At 39.8% G+C, this 18,959-nt stretch overlaps 1 protein-coding gene across 1 annotated transcript in view; it reads right to left on the reverse strand.

The window, feature by feature from the left end:
- The window catches only part of UNC80 (unc-80 homolog, NALCN channel complex subunit), a 134,154-nt gene that overhangs the window by 73,844 nt on the left and 41,351 nt on the right, over positions 1 to 18,959 (reverse strand). The window contains exons 17-24 of the mRNA XM_021398329.1: positions 17,708 to 17,855; positions 16,231 to 16,376; positions 15,271 to 15,437; positions 14,475 to 14,576; positions 12,953 to 13,167; positions 12,328 to 12,434; positions 10,820 to 10,979; positions 5,986 to 6,158 (exon numbers count right to left, since the gene is read on the reverse strand). Coding sequence (XP_021254004.1) covers positions 5,986 to 6,158; positions 10,820 to 10,979; positions 12,328 to 12,434; positions 12,953 to 13,167; positions 14,475 to 14,576; positions 15,271 to 15,437; positions 16,231 to 16,376; positions 17,708 to 17,855 — 1,218 coding nt within the window. The remainder of the gene's footprint in view (positions 1 to 5,985; positions 6,159 to 10,819; positions 10,980 to 12,327; positions 12,435 to 12,952; positions 13,168 to 14,474; positions 14,577 to 15,270; positions 15,438 to 16,230; positions 16,377 to 17,707; positions 17,856 to 18,959) is intronic.

Here is an 18,959-nt window from a genome sequence, read left to right on the forward strand (position 1 = left end):
ACTCTATAATCATTTCTTCCAGAAAGCACCTAAATACCAGAAAGCAGAAGTGTTTATCTGACACTTCTCCTGGAGGAGTGACTCAAATTTTCTTTTCACCTCTAGTAAGCCTGCAAATACGGCAGGCATGAGCAGCAGCATGGACATGTGAATCCTAGCATTTGTCAGGTTATGATTTGCTTGGGGGTGGAAGCATAAATGGAGGCTTGCTAAAACTAGAAAAAGTGCTGTTTTGCACTTACAATAAGCAGACACAAAGAGTGAAATCCTCTACTGCCATAAGTCAACAGAATTTCACTGATCTAACTGCAATAGCCTTAGCAAGTACCGTACAATTTAGTACTGAAACTTAATATCAAGCAGCTGAGATCTGAAGCGAAGACATTGTCTATTCGTCATGGGGACCCTCCACCATCAACTTGGAGGAGACAATTTCTTAAATGGGAGATATGATATTGAGCATATCTTTGTCTGAAATGGTCCAATAGGACCCAAGTTAGCTCAACACAGAGTACTTCTGAAACACACAAATATGTTCAAAAATGGACACTAATTTGTTCCCTAAAGGGTAGGTAGCTTAGTCTTAGAACTTTCTTCCCAGCAGTCTACAGCTCTGTGAAAATAATATCTTAACAACTGTGGAAAATGACTAAAAATGAATAGTTCTCCTAATTTCCATTTAATCTTCCCCCTCTTCTTCTGTAGTTTTCACAAGCAAAAGCCCCCGAGGGTAGCAGGTTATAAAATACAATACCAATAAAATAATGTCCACTAGCTGGCTTTGAAGGTTCCCCAGAAGGAATTTCAGAGTACAACACGTGTGTTCCACACACTGAGATGCTGCCAGCCTTAATGAGATAATTTACACAGATGAGCATCTCTTTACAAGGGTAGGTTCTTCAATTGTGGTCCATGAACAACAAATGGCCCCTGAGATCATGGAAGATGGTCTGCAGTTTGTCTGTACAACATGATTAAATACTATTTCCAATAGTGCTTTAATCAAAAGTTGAAAGCAAATTTTCAACCAATGCTCCAAAAGTTTGAGAATTGCTTTAAGAAATTACATACTGCAGATGAACTTAGAAAAATTATTCCTGATGGAAACGTGGACAGAAATTACTACAGGATGGAAATAAAAAGTCACCTCTTCTAAAAGACTGTAAAAAAAAAAAAAAAAGTGGGGGGACTATACGTTGTCCATGCTAAAAAGAAAACACATGTTAATTGCTTCCTGATGCAATGCAACACCTCGTTGCTGCTTAAAGCTGCAGATTGCTATTTTCTTTCATCATCTGAATAAAATATTTTTTTTTTCAAATGGTGGAAGAAAACAGCAATGTTTTAGTCATTCACTTGAATAGGAAGTACATTAATACTGACCCAATGTTCTGACCAGGAAGACAGAAATCTGTAATCAGACGTTGGTCAGCAACCAGAAACAAAAATAACAACTATCACATTACAAATTGCTTATTGTCCACCTGAAATATGGAAGACAGAGTATGTAAAAGTTTTTGTTGTTGTTGTTGTTTAATTCTCATACAGTAAAACCTTATCCAGACCTGGAAACATGTAATCACTGAGAAAATGAAGTCCCATCTTTGGTATCCTGTTTCACTTCACTACTCATAAAAGCCAAGATTTCTTAGCATACAGGAACCTTGTAAAGATACACGTTCTAAAGATTATGGAAGCACTCAACTACTATAATTAAGGGAGCATACCTAGAATAGGAGGTAAAGGGCAGGAAGAATGTGGCCTGGCACAGGAGTTCCAAATTCAGAAACACTGGAATGCCCCCTTGCATGAAAGAGGACTTTCTGAACATTATGGGGCATAAGCTCCCTGTGACAGCTTACCTGAGGCTCAGCGTAAACTGAAGCAGCAGCAAGAGAAAGATGAAGATGTGACAGAATGAACAGGGATGGATTCACACCACAGAGAAACACATCACAAATGGAGAGAAATGAATCAGGCAGGCGATGCATAGCTGAAAAGAACACAAGTTTCCACAATCACTGTCAAAACTTAACATAGCAGCAATACCCTCACAAGCTGGTCCCTGCCTGTGAAACTGTTCACAAGTCCACTTTTGACATTAGACCTACTATATCATTTTGCCTTTTGAAATTTTTTTGTACTGTCTAAATTGACATTAACATGGTTCCATCACTTTCTTATCAAAATTTCAAGCATTCTCATTCCTATTCCTGTTCTTCAACAGATAATCTGATTTGTACTGAAGCAGCAAAAGCAATGAGCTGGGTGAGAGGGAGCTAATATGGAATACATTTGGAAATCGATAACACGGCATTACTGATCAAGTATAGTTGATTGCAGAGAGCTTTATGAATGTGGAGTGCTTAGGTTCGGTTTTGTCTTCAAGTACAAACAATTTTACAAGATTAACCAACCAGTCGTAATTGTTCTTGTGCCCTCTCCTGTACTCTGCACGTACCGGAAAAGTGTAATAGTGCTAAGTGTCACTCATTGATAAACTAGTCAAAGGAAAATTCACACTTTCCGATATAAGTCATTTATAACCAGAATTGTAAAGGTTAGAAGAGACCTCTAAGATCACCTAGTCCAACTGTCCACCTACCAATAATACTGCCCACTAAACCACGTCCCCAAGTACTACACTTACCCTTTCCTAACACCTTGGCTACTTCTCATGGCTGGACAAAACAGAGCAATTCTAACAGATGCTAGTCTAATTACAATACTTGAGGTAACTTCTTTATACAGTGTTTAACTGTTTTTTTTGGAACCCTCTGCAAAAACTTACAAGACTGAAACATCATATTAGTTGCCTACAATGCTCCAAAGTTTCTTATAAGGGAAAAAAATATTTTGTTTTATTATTGCCAAGTCTGGATTTCAGCTAGGGACATAGTGATGAAACTGTATGCAACATATTATCAAGTGTCATTAAAAGTTCACAAAGCCATAAATTGCTTGCAGTTTTATAAAATTCAGTCAAGGATGGGTGGTTCTTCTGGGAAAATATGTTAACTACATGGTTTCTAATCCTAAGAAAACCCTCAGTTTTAAGTATAAATAAATCAGTACCTGTACTACAAACAAACAAAAAGAATGTTTTATCCTGAGTGTGCTCTATTGAAATAAAATATGGGAATTTTCCATAGCACCACACTGTCATTAAGAAACATGCTGACATGACAGTAGCTGTCACCTTTTGAAACCTGCAGTGCATGTGACTTCTTAACTTCCATATATCTCCAACATTTTGTAGATAAAATGCCAGCTAAGCAGGTACTTGTAAGTAGTACCCCAACACTGCAATTTGAACAAGGTTTCCATCATCTTTAGCTGCAGACTTTCCAGAAATTCTGATCCCAGAACCATGGGCTCTCATTCACATCCACAGCTACTCCAAAATGACACCGCTGTGTACAGCGCCTCACACAACGCAGAGAAACTATGCAGGTAGAGCAATAAGAAAATGTAGAGAAAAAGATCAAATCACGGCCACTGAAATGACAGATTGAGGTTTAAGTTGTTTCATTCTCAGATTGCGGGGAACAACAGAAGACAACAAATGAAGGAGCAGGTTTATATGCGCTCCAATAGGCGTTACAAATTTCTGCTTTATGGCACATAATCACTTTGTTCTATCTTCTAAAGGGACAATTTATTCAAGACAGCTTATCTGGCTCCCAGCTACTGGGTTGCAGAATTACAGACTCACATACATAAATGTCCTTACTTGCGTGTCAAGTTACACCCTCTCTGAGATCACGCAGCAGAAGTCCAAGAAAGAAAAGCAGAACCAGGCAGCTATAGTATTGCTTTTCGACTATCACAATTCTGGCCACAATAGCAAGAAAAGCTAGATGTCCAGAGTTTTCAAATATTCTCAGTAAATATTCTTCATAGCAGATGCTATGTTACAGTTCTGCCATCAGCAGACAATTGTAGACTGATAGCAAATACAGAATGTAAATGCCTGATGATCTCCAAAGTCAACTTGTCAGAACAAAACTGAAATTCACCCAGAAATGAATTAAGATATGCTGATGGTACTGACCTGACTTAAGAATACTACCAAATCCCCAAAAACTTTATATGAATGTATTTGTGTGTATGAGAAATGCAGTAAAATAGATATATGTTAACATAAAGTACTCATATTTTTAAAGGCTATAGTGAAATTACTTTATTCACTACAATGTTTTATTCTACTAACTTTAAATGAGTCACTGCGGACTGACAAACACATTGTACAGACTAGACTTCATATCTAGACTTTAACAAGTCTGCCCCTCTACCACATGCTCTGATCAGAGACCTACCTTACACTGCTGCCCCTCACGAAAGCCATCTGCATCATTCCACAGGAAAGGAAAAAGACTGAAACATTATTTTGTAAAAGCCAGCTCTGGAAGTCAGAACAGACATCTTCAGATAGTTCACTTGTACTAGTTATCTTCAATTGACTTCATACGCTGGCAGAGAATAAGCTGGTCTGTGGCTTCAGCATGTGGAAAATTTTAAAAATAATTAAGACATTTCAGGATCTAATTGCCAAATCTATGCTTTACAGTCCAATTTATAAGCTCACAAATACTGCATCCCCAGAAGGATTTTAGTGACATACTAGACAGCAGTGACTCTTTTGTGTCCATGTACAATGCAGCAGCAGTCTGGCAGCCTTGAGGAATGAATTTGTGCAGTACACACAGCTGGAGTGACTGTCCTTCTCACCTTCCAAGCTCACTGCAACCCTGACTGGTAGGAACTGACTGTGAGACTATAATGCAGGTTTCACAGTCAGCAACTCTTTACATAGCTTTCAGGCAGAGGACAAACAAACCTCAAAAGGAAGGGGGGGGGGGGAAACTAGTGAAGAAAGCACCTCTCAGCTGGAAGACGGACAGTAGAACTAGCTGTGACCTGATTAGCAATAGCGACTTTTGGCTGATATTAGTGCAGATTTGCTTGCATCTGCAACCTAAGGATGCAAGGTTCAGAGTGACGTAAAGGGGTGGTGCACAGATTACATTACCCATAGGACTACAGAGCAGACAAGGCAGCACAGCTCAGGATACAGCATAAGCAAAATGGGAGAGTCCAAAATCTGGAATCTTCAGCAGTGAGCAAAAAACTGAATATGAGCACAAACGGCAGCGACGCTCTAAAAAGGTTAGAAGTGGGGAGTAGGAAGACAAAGGGATAGAGGGGACGTGGATGCTCAGAGAGCAGTGGCTTTCAACCTTTCTCACTTTGTGGACATCCAGACACAGAAGTGGAAGAACACTGTGCAGAGAAGTTAGAAACATTGGCAGGCTTTTCTTTGCTGTATCTATCAAACCCTCTCTACAGGAACGCAGAGTCCCACTGGCCAATGAAGCACAGGCTGAAAGCCACTGCTTTAAAAATGAAAGGGGCTGTCAATATAAACAGCAGCTACAAGGAAAGGAAGGCAGGAGATAGAGATACTTAGTATCAGAAGCAAGGGACTGAACCCTCTCCCTTCTGTGACAAATTAGCAGTATCTGCATTTAAAAGCATGCACACTGGCATCCAAGTTTTTCCAAGGGACTGGCTCTAGTGAGGGTTCAGCATTACCTAACGTACTTATAACTCTATCGGAACTCCTGAGTGGTATTACTGTGCCTCCCCAGGTAGTTATCCAGACTTCAATCCCTATTCTGAAGGTTAGTATTGACACTAGGAACAGAAGCAGAATGGCTGTGAGCAAAATTTGAAGTCTAACAATAAAAGCTTTGTGCTGGCAATAATCTAGTGGTGGGGAGCCACCTAATAAAATTTCTCTGCACATTCGTCCAGTCATGGGTGCTAAAACTCCAGCTAACAAAAGCACCACCGGTTGACATTGCTGTAATGCTTTACCTGCTTTCCGCATAGGCATGACTGACATTAGTGAAGGACAACAGACCATCATGTATGCACATGCTCTCTCACTCAGCAGGTAAAATACAACAATGAATGACTTACAAGATCTAGGGCCGCTGCTAAAATGGAAGCATCGGGGATAGTGCCTGGTTCACAGCAGTTCAGGAGAAACTGAAAGCGCTTCATCCCTTGGCGGATTGCTCCCAGATTCACAACGTTCTTGGATTTTCCTCCTTCTTGGTTGGAGGTCAAATGATCATCAAAGCTATGGCAACCTAAAGAGGTAAAGAGTACAGAGGGGATTGCAGGGAAGGGCAGGGAGAAGGAAACAGAATCTCTCACCAATAAAAAAAAAAAAAGTGGTGCAAAAACTCTGATGAGTACAGTTTTGCTCTAAATCCCTTCCTCGCCTTGATGGGCTATCTTGAAGGTAACATGGGCATTTTAAAAATATTTGTGACTTCTGGGAAATAGGAGTACAGCAAGCCAAATTCTGGTCTTGGTCACACTGATGTCTTCTCAAAACAATGCCACCCTACTCAGCATGGAAGCCCCAGACCTACTCCAGCATAGGTGAACAAGAACATGCCTCCTCCTCCCCATCTCTTTAATACAGAAGATCATGCTTACTACCCCTTTTTCTTGAATACTCTCCTACCTTACTTATCTATTAGCTTCTAACTTTATTTTAAAGTGGAGCATAAATAACCCTTATTCCTCACATATCAAGTAATATTATATCATGTAGTAGGACATAAAGATCAGTAGCAAATATTATAAAAGTTCTATATGGGAATCACATACTGTCTACCTTTTTAGGCATGCGTCTTCTGCAATGACCAGAACACCTAAAGGGAGTCCGGATTCGGTTTCTAAATATCTTCAATCATACCAGCTTTTCTCCCTTGAAATGCCTTGCATTCTTTGGGATGGAAGGTTCCCTTATAAAAATTCCTTTTGAAAATGGAGTTAAGAAGCTCACTAGGACTTCTTTCAAACTTTACTTTAAACTACATAATGAGGTCACATGATAAATCAACTAATCCCACTGCAGATTGGAATTAATGCATTACTAGTGCAGAAGATCGTTACGAAGTCTCTACCCATAGTTCAGACAGTCATAGAAAGACACAAGAAGTTTTGAGGCCAATGCTGGTCAAAACAAGAACAGTCAGCTTCTGGGGCTTTTTGTCTTTATCCACAATACTCTCTCTGTTTACATGTGAAGGTACAAAAGGTTACAGAATACTGAAGGACAAAGCAGTGAAGAAGAAAATACTGCGTGGAGAATTCAAGATTAACTTCAAACACAGATTTGGAAGACTAGAGGCAAAATGGCTCTACAGCACTTTGGGACATCTTCTCCAGGAAAGAATGGCTGAAAACTCAAAATCTCTTTGAGAGCTCAGTTCCCAACATGTCTTATAAAGCATTTACACACTACAAATAGTCACAACAAAAAATGGCAATGTGGATCTTCATTTTTTTTCCCTATGAAAACAGAGGTATGCTAAAGGTCAGGAAATTTCTTTAAGGTATCTGTACATTTTCTCTCCCCACTGAATTTGTACATAGTTTTACAGCAAACAAAACGTTCCTACGTCAGGAAATATTTAATCAAAATGTAACAAACACAAACAAAGTAGTAGAAAGAAGAGGCAGAATGCTTACAAAAATGAGTAGGCACAAATACCCTTCTCTTTCAAACTCCTCCTGTTTCCTTACAGCCTGCAGTGTCCTGTCTGAGCCTTCCTGCTACGGCTGTTTTACACGAACTCATCTGAGGTACAAAGAATTTTTTTCCATGTAGGGATCTGTTACGGGAGTACCCATATGAGATAAAGAACAGAAACATGGACTTTGGATACAGAAAAGTCTGCCTAAGGCACTACCTAGACTCAACTACTACAGCCCTTTGCAGTCCTTTGCAGCCCCAGTCTTCGATTTGTTGAAGCTTTGCAACAGTATCCTTCAGAGGTAGCTGATGGTTGTCCTCTACATCAGTCCTGGAGTAGCCTTGCTATCAGCAAGGCAACTGTCTCTGGCTTACAAAGCGTTAGCGTGATTCATCCTCACAGAAACCTCATCCAGTGAACAGAAACCATTTCCTAACATAGTACGGGCACTGGATGTCAATGCACCCACCCTCTAGAATCGCTTCCTGTATGAACATGAGATCATCCCTTGGAGCAAGTGTACGCTGTGATTCCCTATGCTGTGTGGCATGAAAGCCCACGCAACCTCCCTATGGTGATCAAAATGTCTTCAATAAGTACCTGAAGGATCAGAGAGGCTCTCAATTTAAACATATTGTAACTCACTTCTTTATATATGCTGCGTTCTTAATAAAAGTAAAAAGATCATTAAAATAAGCAATTTTAATGCGTGAATGTGCATATATTTGTGTGTATATATGTAAACGCATGCACACATACAAATATATACACACACATACACACAGATATGCATACATACATCTCCAACGTAGACAAAAATTTCCAGTGTAGATCATATATCACAATTACAATTCATAAAAGGTGCGACAAATTATTCTATGCTTTATTACCTCTCTTTCTACACATATATTTACTGTAACATATTTGTTTTTGTTTTGTTTTTTTTAATTTTGTCTACTGTGTTAAAAAACCCAAAAACACAAGAGGAAAAGCATAAGCATTGTAATGGTACAGTGTCATGAATGACAGGAATGGAAAGGCAGAAATATGTTCCAAAATAATGCCTCTGGGTGAGAACTTGAAGGATTTAATAGCACACCCATCTACCTCAGCAGACTTCTGTTCTCAGTACACACATAAAACTCGTAGACTTCTACGGAAGATACAGAAGCACTGCAAATTTGAAAGCCCTCTGTATGAACCTGTTCTACTGTCATAAATTCTCCCACTCTGAAAAGGCCTCACATCAATTTCAATATGCACATATATATACATACATGCAGGCATGTACAACTAAACTATTATTTTTGCTTATGTGGCTTTCTTTGTATACAAGATATCTGTGTGGACACAGTGACAATAACTTCCTTAACTGTCACGCTTTGTAGTATAGCTTTAAATACCCTTCCTTTGCTTCAGTTAGTGATCAGATAACCCTCCTCATCAACATCATTAGACAATTTGCCTGTTTCTCATACTCACATGCAAGGGTCTCTGTTTTTAACCCATTGTATCACTTTTATTATTGCATTTCTAAGGCACTTATATATCAAAACCAAACACATCATGTATCTCTCACAGGTATATAAAAAGCCTCAAGTTCTTGCCATTAATTAGATCAATTCTGATGTTATATACAGAAGGCTGAAATATGAACAACTGTTAAAAGTTCACAAGCCCATAACTAACATGCCATCTGTGTTTTATACAGACATAAGCTGTGCCACACATACAGAGCAAGGCTATTGCTGCTCACAGGGCCAAGACTAAAACTGTAAGATTAAATCAGTAATACGGGCATCCTAGGCAAAAGCAAACTAACAGTGGCAAAATACCAGCATTAGTAAGAGAAAAAAATGTTTCCTGCAAGAAAATATGAAGCACATCGCAACATGAGCACTGTAGAAACAGCTGTAGCAGTCTAAAGATCTCACAGCCCCTCAGTTGTTTGTTCCCAGGAAGAGCTGGGACAAAAAACAGTTGAAGCATTTCCCACCTACTTCAGTGCAAAGCAGCAGATGCAATTTCTTCTATTGTGGGGATTTTCACCTTCAGCTAAAACCACACAACAAGCTGCTGGGCTGAGGCAAACTCCTAGAGGAGTAATATTTTTAACTTAGGAGAGAGCTGACAGTGATTCTACCATGGCAGAATGATGCTCGACCTACACTTGTGCGGCATACCTATCCTTTGCTAGTATTATTTGCCTAAACAATGGCTTACATGCATTACATTGCATGTCTGGAACAGATGATGGTAGAAAACAAACAATGCAGTGCCAGAGTGTTATGTCAGAAAATGAAAACCATAATGTTAGATAATGGATCATACTGCAATCAGTACAAAAATCATGGTGAAACAGGAAAGCTACTCCCTTTTGTGTGTTTTTGGGAGTTGGGTTTTGTGGTTGTTTTTTTTTGTGTGTGTGGTTTTTGTTTGGTTTTTTTTTTTTTTTTTTGCTTTGTTCTGTTTTGAAATACAGTAGTAAAACTTCAAGACTGTTGTCTTCCTGAACAACAAAGATGAGCTCTGAGCTGAGGACATGAGCAGGTGAATGATTGCATGACATCTGAAAACAGAATATATCATGACATCGTAGTATTCATAAAGGCACTTTTCAAACACTGCTGATTTTGAAAATGCATTGCAATTAAGTATACTTTTGTGGACAAGTACTGTTATCATTATTTTGTGTGCTATGAAAAAGGGACAGCATCCCTAACGAATGGTATGCAGACATTTGACATGCAAACACAGAAGAAAAGAGGTAATTTTAACAAGATTTGTGCAGGGTTTTCCATTTCATCAGTGCTGATCTTGGCTAAAACTGTCAAATGGTCACAAATTGGAGGGAAAAAAAACAACAAAAAACTGATGGAATACCCATTGTCATATTAGGCAATGAAAGATTTACAAACCTAATTTTGAACTGAATCAGTGCTTTGAAGCAAGCATTAATTTTTCAAGCGTGTTGATCAAATTCAATTTGATTTTAAAAGCCCAAATATTGTATTTGCATAATTTATATGGATAGTCTGGAAAAAAAAAATCGACTTTGCTAGAGGATTTCCTAAATCAAAACAAAAGAAAGAAGGAAGGGAAAGAAAACAGTTACAAAGACTAAAAAGTTGGAGAAGGCTAGAATGGATACAGAAACTATGGAGAAAGCAGAAAAAAGGGAAAGAGATGAAATACAGAAGAAGATTTAAAAAGAAAATGAAAAGAAAGAAAAAAAGGAGACGAGAACCCTGATTTCTAACCATCTTTTTCTTCTGTGTGATGAAGCTTGGATGGGTGTCTTCGGCAGGTGCGCCATTTACCAAGACGCTTGAAGAAATTCTCCTCTTCATCTCGCCCGTTGTCCAGGCCACCTCCTGGCCCCCCTCCTTCTGACAGCTTCACTGCACTGGTAAACTTCACCTGTGCAAAGACAGAGGGCAGGTTTGGTTGTGCCATGCTACTATCTCTCAATCTTCCTTGCTTAGACATAAAGCATCTGTGGAAGTGCTGTGGCACAGTGAATCACCATAGCAACACGAGCGGGTCTGCACAGACTTACATATGCTGAAGAACTTAAATCTTTTAATCTTTCTGCTTAAATGATTGGTCTTTCACAAAGGCTGTAAAGGAACAAAGGAAGTACAGAGAAATGTGACTAACAGTCAAACCTTAAGTGTATTTACAGGATCTGCATTTCTTTCTCCATGAACAAGGACAGGCAGACAAGTACAACAGATGTTTAACCTAGTCTTCTTCACATCCCAGAACAGAGACTACAGGCAGCTACTCACACACCACAGCCACCACTATCATGTCCCTCGAGCAGAGGATCAGGCTCCAGCATTCTCTCCGACAAGGTCCTAACACCTCGCTGCCTTATCCTCCTTTACCAAAACCACATTCTGCACTTTGTTACTGTTTCAGTTATATCTCCCAAGCACCTTGACAACAACACACACTGTTCTCAACAACATACACTTCACTCTTCACCAGATACTGACAGGGCTTCATTAAAGCTTCTCCTCAGTGTTTTTCCAGTATTATACAGTACCGGACAGATTAGACAATACATTAAAATAGAAAGGTATCACTGGTGCCCAAGTATAGCTTGTCTCCAATCTACACCATTTTTATTTAAAGGTAAGAGGGAAACCTGCTGTTTTCTATAAAAAGGCTCTTATGGAGCTGGAGGAGACAACATGCTACAACTGTTGCAGAAGGCAACACATCAGCATTTAGGGACAGACAGGATTTGGAAGTCCTGCAACATGGATGGAATTGCAAATAGTGCAGCTCCACCAAGTTTTTTCACAGAGGGAAGGAAGTAATTGGCTGGTAGAAGATCAAACACACACACTATTATATAGAAGCTAGCTTTTTCTACTGTGCAAGGACTGAAGAACAGGTAGGAGTAAAGAGAGTGGGGAAAAAAAATAAAAGACTTCCTTGCTTTCAGGAATCCACAAGCGCTGTAACACCTACTGCCAGGACAAATACTTTTCTCTTGGTCCTTACTCTGAGGACTCTTGGCACCTGGCACAAATATCTATGAATTAATCTATGAAGTGGATTGCCATCTAAAAGTTAGACTGCCTTACTTCGCAAAAATCAAGTACCAAATTGCCATGTTATCTACTCTAGATTTCTGTCACTGAGTTGGTCATGTTGGGCTGCAATGCCAACGTTGATTACAGTGTTTCCTTGGGCAGGCAAAACAAGTCAGAACCTGTCCTTGCAAGCTCTCTGAAATGGAGTCCAAAGCACTTACCTTGGAACTTTGTCTGATGAAAGACAAACGGTCAACAGAGCTGATATCTAGGAGATCTTCCACCCCATCAGCCAGGCCAGAGAGGGAAGAGCGCTTCAGCCAGTTCCCTGTTGCAGATTAAGCTATTCAGAACAGTTCTGAAAATGTTTCCAAATAGAACCTATTTATTAGCAATCGCTGCATATTTCTCTGAAATGGCCATGCCAGGGTATGGTAAAACTGGAGGTAAGGAGAAAGCAATTATGTCATGTTACATGCATTAACTACCATGCAAGGCTAGGTCTTGAGACGTGTGAATGATGCATGCTTTATCTATCTAAATACTATTCGGTTATTTCTCTTTTACAGAGAGGAAGAATGTTTGAGAAATTAAGATATTAGCCTGCTACTTTGGAGATCTGTTTTGCCACAAATATTCTGTTACCTTTGGTAAATTGCTTACGTTTCCCTTTGCCTTAGCTCTCCACCTATAAAATGGAGAAAGCAGCATTTCCCAGCTTCTCTGGGGAGAATATCAGGTATACTTGGACAATAAAGAACTATGATAAAATATGTTTTAAAAGAGATATATCTATCTGCATTTCCCTGCACATGCAGTATGTATATAGAATAGGAATAGACATACATTTACCTATGGGGAGTTTGAGTTTCTTTCGAAGGGAGATTCGTCGAGAACGGGAACGGGAGCGTCTGTCTGTAGTGTTCCCAGAGTGAGCAGTGGTGCATTCAGATGTGTCCTGCTCAGACTGACTACTGGTATCACTTGCTGCACTCTGTGATTTGAACATCTTTCGCCAGAAGTCCTTGCGTCCTAGAACAGCACCTTGGTTTTGCTCATCACTGGAAAAAAAAAAAAAAAAAAAAGATGAAAAACATGAAGTGAACTTCAGTTAAGTCTGGATGCTCAGGAAAATGAGGCCTCCTTCCAGCAGCCCCGCACTGACCTCTCTATTCTTTGGGGTTGTTACATTTTGAATTCCAAACGTACTTTCCTCAGTGGGACATAATCAAATTTAACAACATGTTCAATATTGTTCAAGGTACAAAATAACTATCTTTTCTACTCTGAAGAGTTTGCCTGCAGAATAGGTCCTTCCAATTTTTTCTTTGCACAAGTGAAAAGCACATCATCTTCTATACGTCAAAATGACTTTTATCAACAAGACTACACTGGTGCTTTCTACTAGCATGTGTACTGGAACAGCTTTAGAACATCATGATAGCCATTTGTGATCCTACTACACAGTCTCAGTTCTTATTAACTTACTGCAATGTGGAATGGGAGCAACATATTTTGCTATACTCTTGCAATCTCTTATGGCTGTGGCAGGGCCCACAGTAGAACAGCTTGCTTCACTTCTTCATAGCAATCAAAGGCTTTCTGTTATCCTTGCAGTCTCAGCAAAGGAGAGACTTTGCAGGCTTAGTTAACGCAGGAGAAATGTAATATAGAGCTCTGGCACTTGTGCACCTCAAAACACTTTAGCAAGACAGATAGGTATTCAAGGCACAGAGAAGTTAAACGACTTGTCCAAAGTTAACTCAGGAGACCAGTAGCCATTCACAAAACTTTCTGAAGTTCTTAAGAGTATTGATTAAATTTACACTTCAATACTACATTTCAGAGTTCTTTGGACAACAGAAGCTTCAAATGTGCAAGGCCTAACAGCAGGTTGGTTCACTCATTAAGAAAACTAGTAAAGCACCTCTACTGTTAAGGGAAATGAAACAATTTTAGGAGACTACAGGGCCAAGATGAGTTCTTGGGGGGCAGTAAAAGGAGCAACAACTTATAATTTGAAAATAAATATAGCCACGCCCCAGAAGTACAAACAAAGCATCAAGAACAGCTGCGAGGACAGCTCTGAGGACTTACCGCCATATTCAAGGCTATGATAGTAAGCAATATTGACAAGTTTGACACTGTGGTGTCTTTAAACAATCTCTGGTGGTTACCCATGAAAATCAGCCTGATTTCAGTTGGCAGGACTGAAAATAGGCATTGCCTTGATGTTAGCAACAGCTCCTCAGACCTCCAACACATTTGTTGCACCATTCAGGGGGATAACTCTTAAATGTTCTCCCTGTTTGTACTAACCCCAGACAGAAGCTGCCAGCAATAACATAGTGAAATAATGTTCACTTACTGTTCTGGAGTTTGCATTGGGCGGCTTGAGATGTAACTGCGACATTCATCGGGTGCAGCTGATGCCGGACCTTTGTCAATGATGACGCTTCCCATCTCAGATCTATACAGACAATGTAAATCATCAGATACCGTGAATGGATGGCTCATCTCATGCTCATCACATAGCTACATGACAAGGAAATCAGTGCTGCGGAACAACCAAACAGCTTTTGAGATGCACTCTCAATTTACTAACTTATTACCTCTTTCTATATATCATTTTTGAAAAACGCAATAGTCTCGAGAAGCAAAGCCAAGGTTTTTAGGAGCTTTTCAACTTTCTTAATCCTTCTTCCCAGCAAGCCTCAAAGCACATTTCTTCTTGATGAAGAAGCATGTCAGGATTATATTTCTTCTGGGACTTGTTTTGCATACCAAGGTTTACCTGTCAGATAAATAACACTCATCTCCCACAGGATGTGACATACATTAAAAACTATATCCATACGGCGCTGTAGGACTTGCACTATGTTTTTTCACTTTTTTTTTTAGCTTTTCCTCTTCCAGTGTTTCCATTCTTCTGCTTCCTTTAGACTCCCGTTGGAAAGGTTTAACATATTTTGCTGCAAATCTATGATTGTTTCAGCTCATTAAATTTTAAAGGAGGCTGCTGCCACAGTGCAATTCTGTACACCAAGAACTAACATGAAGATAAAGCACACAAGCCCATGGACTTTCTACATTTGTGTTCAGCGCATATAGTCACACAGCCATATTCATATCAGTCATTCACATTTTTCCTCCCAGACACCAACCTTTTGCTCCCAGAAGATTTCAGCTCTTGCTCTGTTTCCTCTGTTTTTTTTCCTGGTATTAATTTTTCAGCGCTGTCCAAGAGGGCACTGAGCGCCACTCTCCGAAAGACATTCCCATGAGCCTCCTTGATAAACTGAACAAGCTGACGGATATCACAGTACAAGCCCTGGGTAGCAAGACATCATGTAAAGAAAAATCAGTCTGCAGGTTGTGAAGAAGCAGTGAGAATCAATAGTTTCTAAGGTCCTTCAGGAGGTCATTACTTCCTCTGATGTCTGACCTACTCTTGGTGCACAAGGTTTGTGTTTTCCAGCTGAGATCAAAAGCTGAAAAAGGTGCCATTTGGAGCGCTTGGAAGAAGGACAGCAAGGATCATTGTTGTTATAGAAGATGCTCTGCAGTGGCCTAAAGTGAATGTAGAGGTATCAGAGGCTAGATGAGAAAGCTGCAGAGATGACTTAAAGCCTGTTTTATCCCATTTATCTAGCCCATAATCTTAAAAGGCATGAAAAAGCCAACATGATGGGGTGGAGAGGAAAGCATAAAAACCTTGCATGTTTTGCTTCAAAACCAGTGGGTGTATTGGGATTTTTCTTAATTATTTTAGAGCTCCACATCATGGGAAGCGAGAGGAATGACTCATTCCCCAGCCAACTCCTACACTTAAGGCTCTTTTTAGTTTTGAACATTCATACATAGCTGTGACGTGACAAGTCACCTGTACCTCCCGAGGGTAAGAGGATGGAGGTTAAGGGTTATAAGACCTGGTTTTCAATTTGTGAACTTTCCTGAAATATATTGCATTATTCAGAAAATTCCCAGGTAGGAACTGCATAGCTAGCTTTCAAGCAAAAAATGTTCATGGTATCTGACTTAACCGAATTCATTCATTCTGTTAAGCCTTGCTGGTCACACCCAAGAGAAAAAGCACCTTTGTGAATATGAAATCAAGTACTTACAAGGTTTTCCGGACTGTGCAGCTCATGTGTAGTAGAAGCACAGCGAGTGATCAATGACTTGAACATGGCGCTCACAATAATACCTTCTACGCTCTGTGCTGTAGACTTGTCCACTGTGGTAAAGTTATTCCCAAATCCGGCTTTATCTGTGAAATTGAAGTACAAGAAAACACTCTTGTTTAGAACGATTTTAAAAAGATAGCTTAAAGACACATGTTACAGTATTCAGATACCTCACCTAAAATCTCATGCTCAGTTCTGGCAATCCCGCCTCACAAAAAATTTGGCGAGGGAGGGGGAAACAAATGAAAAGGATGCCATTTTCCCAGAAATAGTTGTAGTATGAAAAAGGATCAAAAAGATTAGGGCGAGTCTGGCTTCTGTTTATCTACATCTCTCACTTAAAAATGTATAAAATAAGACATAAAATTTGAACAGTACTTCTAGCTTTTCTATTTATTATTTTAAAGAATAAGCGATGCTTGATTAAACTGAAAGGTGACAATATTCAGGAGAAGAAAATCTTTTGAACTAGAGGAATGCTGTTCTTGCAAGATGCAAAAGAAAAACAAGCTGTCAAAGATTCAAAAAAGCATTACTCATTCATAACGCAAGAAATATCCCAGTTTTATTAGGTGAAAGGAAAGACTTTTCAAAAGCTGCATGAGCTGCCATTCTTCAAAGCGTGGTAATAATTGGTGAATGTTGAGGAAACTTCCTGTGAGCATCTTTTTCATAAAAGCCTGCTACTCTTTTTTTGATGCAGTCTCTGCAATGCCTGAGATCAGAGAGAGTCTAATAAAGCAGACAGATACCCTAAATACTAGGGAACACCTATTTCTATTCTGTAAACAGTGACTGTTAATTGCTGTCACATGCAGTGACCAAGCAGGAATGTCCAGTCATTCTATTAGCATCTGGAATAATTTTCCTAAAAAAAAGAAGAAAAATTAAATGTACATAAACACACACTTGTATTGTAAGTATGCACATCTCTGTGTTTATATTCTTGTTTATTCAATCTGTTCTTGCTATTTCCTGCTTCACCTGAGGCACCACAGAGGGTTTTAATGCTCAATTCTATCTCCACTCAGAATAAACCCCAGATTAAACAGGCCATTTCAGCTGGTGCCTGCTCATGCCATGAAGCAGAAAACCTCTACCCTGAGGCATAGCTGAATGAAAATATTTTCTTTGAAGAACCATGAACAACAGGTAGGATGAATCAAAAGAGAAGCCTTCAATTTCAGGTGCACTGGGTGCTGCATGATCACTACATGCGATCATTACGTAAAATCAGATGAGTTTGAACTCTGCTGACCTGCGCTTGCTAAGAGTATAATCTGTATGTTTTGAGGATAGAAATTCACTTTTTATTTATTTACTTATTTTAAGGGAAAGAAAAAGGCATGGCTTCTATCTGATGGTACAGTTTAGGAATATTCAATTAAGAACTTCTGATGCCAGCCATACTCACTGTCTGTGACTGGCTCCATGCAGAATCCCAGTAAAGCATGAAGGAAATCCACCACATTATTAAGAGAATCTCTGTTCACATAATCCCTCATGGTCTGGCGGAACTGCATCCTATCCAGTTTGTACAGCTTTGTGAGGCAGTTCTGAGCCTGCAACGACATCCATCAAATCAAATCACACCAAATTACGTGTTTGAGTTTTGCTGATATCAGCTGGGTATTCTGTGGTCCTCTTTTGCTCTTAGTCAATGCTCTGCTTTCCTGTCTAAAGTAACCTTCACCAGGAGCCAGAAGGTTTAGGTTCTGTAACAGAACACAGGTTCACCCCTGAAGCAAACAAGAAATTCAGCACAACGGGAGAGTGGACCTTTATGGGTACCACTGTTTGGAGGTGGTGCTGAAGTCATTCTCAGCCACGTCTGAAGGCCTGAGTCCCACCTCTTCCCCCAAAGGTAAAATCTCACTGAGCATGAATGAAGTAGGAACGTACCACCTCCGTCAAGGTTTACTGCCTTGAAATAATTTCTTAGATTCAAGCATCTGATTTTCAGCTGATGGCTCAGACCCAAGCCAGTTCACCTGCACCCAGTGATCAATTTATATGATTAGATTCTTATTTAAAAGCTATTAGTTGTCAATTTCTTATCAGAAAAGTACCCATCCCACCGAGACTCCAAGCAGGCTGGTATTAGTGAGTCTGAAATAACAGCTCTTACAGGGAGCATCAACTCTTCTGCTACCTACAAAAGGGTTTTTTCCAGTAACTCAGACATGAATTGTGCATGCAGCCAACACAAACGGTGCATGCAAAGCAGTCTGACTAGACAAACGCACAGAGGGAGCTGCAGATTTAGACATGTAGCTATCTCTTCCCATAAGGACCTCAGTTCAATGAGCCTGGTGGGAACTTGCGCTCCAAGAGGCGTATTCATTTACGTATAATGTCATGCCCTGGACTAAATGTTTCACAGGCTCAACTCCCAACACAGTGTAAAAGCCTAACTGACATTTTGCTGAATATAGCATATTTTCAACCAGCGCTCTGTACAGAATCTTTCTACCATTACCGCTGGGATTCTCTTACCCCATAGAGTCCCACTGTGTCCACAACTAACATTAATGCTGCAGTCTGCTTAGTACCCAGGGGTCTAGCTAACTAACAGAATAATGGTGATTGATACAGAGGCAGTCAATCCATCTCGGAGCCATCTAGCTCAGATTCCAGCATCAAATTATAGCTCTGCTGGCATGGCT

This window comes from Numida meleagris, chromosome 5, assembly GCF_002078875.1.
Source record: "Numida meleagris isolate 19003 breed g44 Domestic line chromosome 5, NumMel1.0, whole genome shotgun sequence".
Classification (NCBI taxonomy): Eukaryota; Metazoa; Chordata; class Aves; order Galliformes; family Numididae; genus Numida; species Numida meleagris.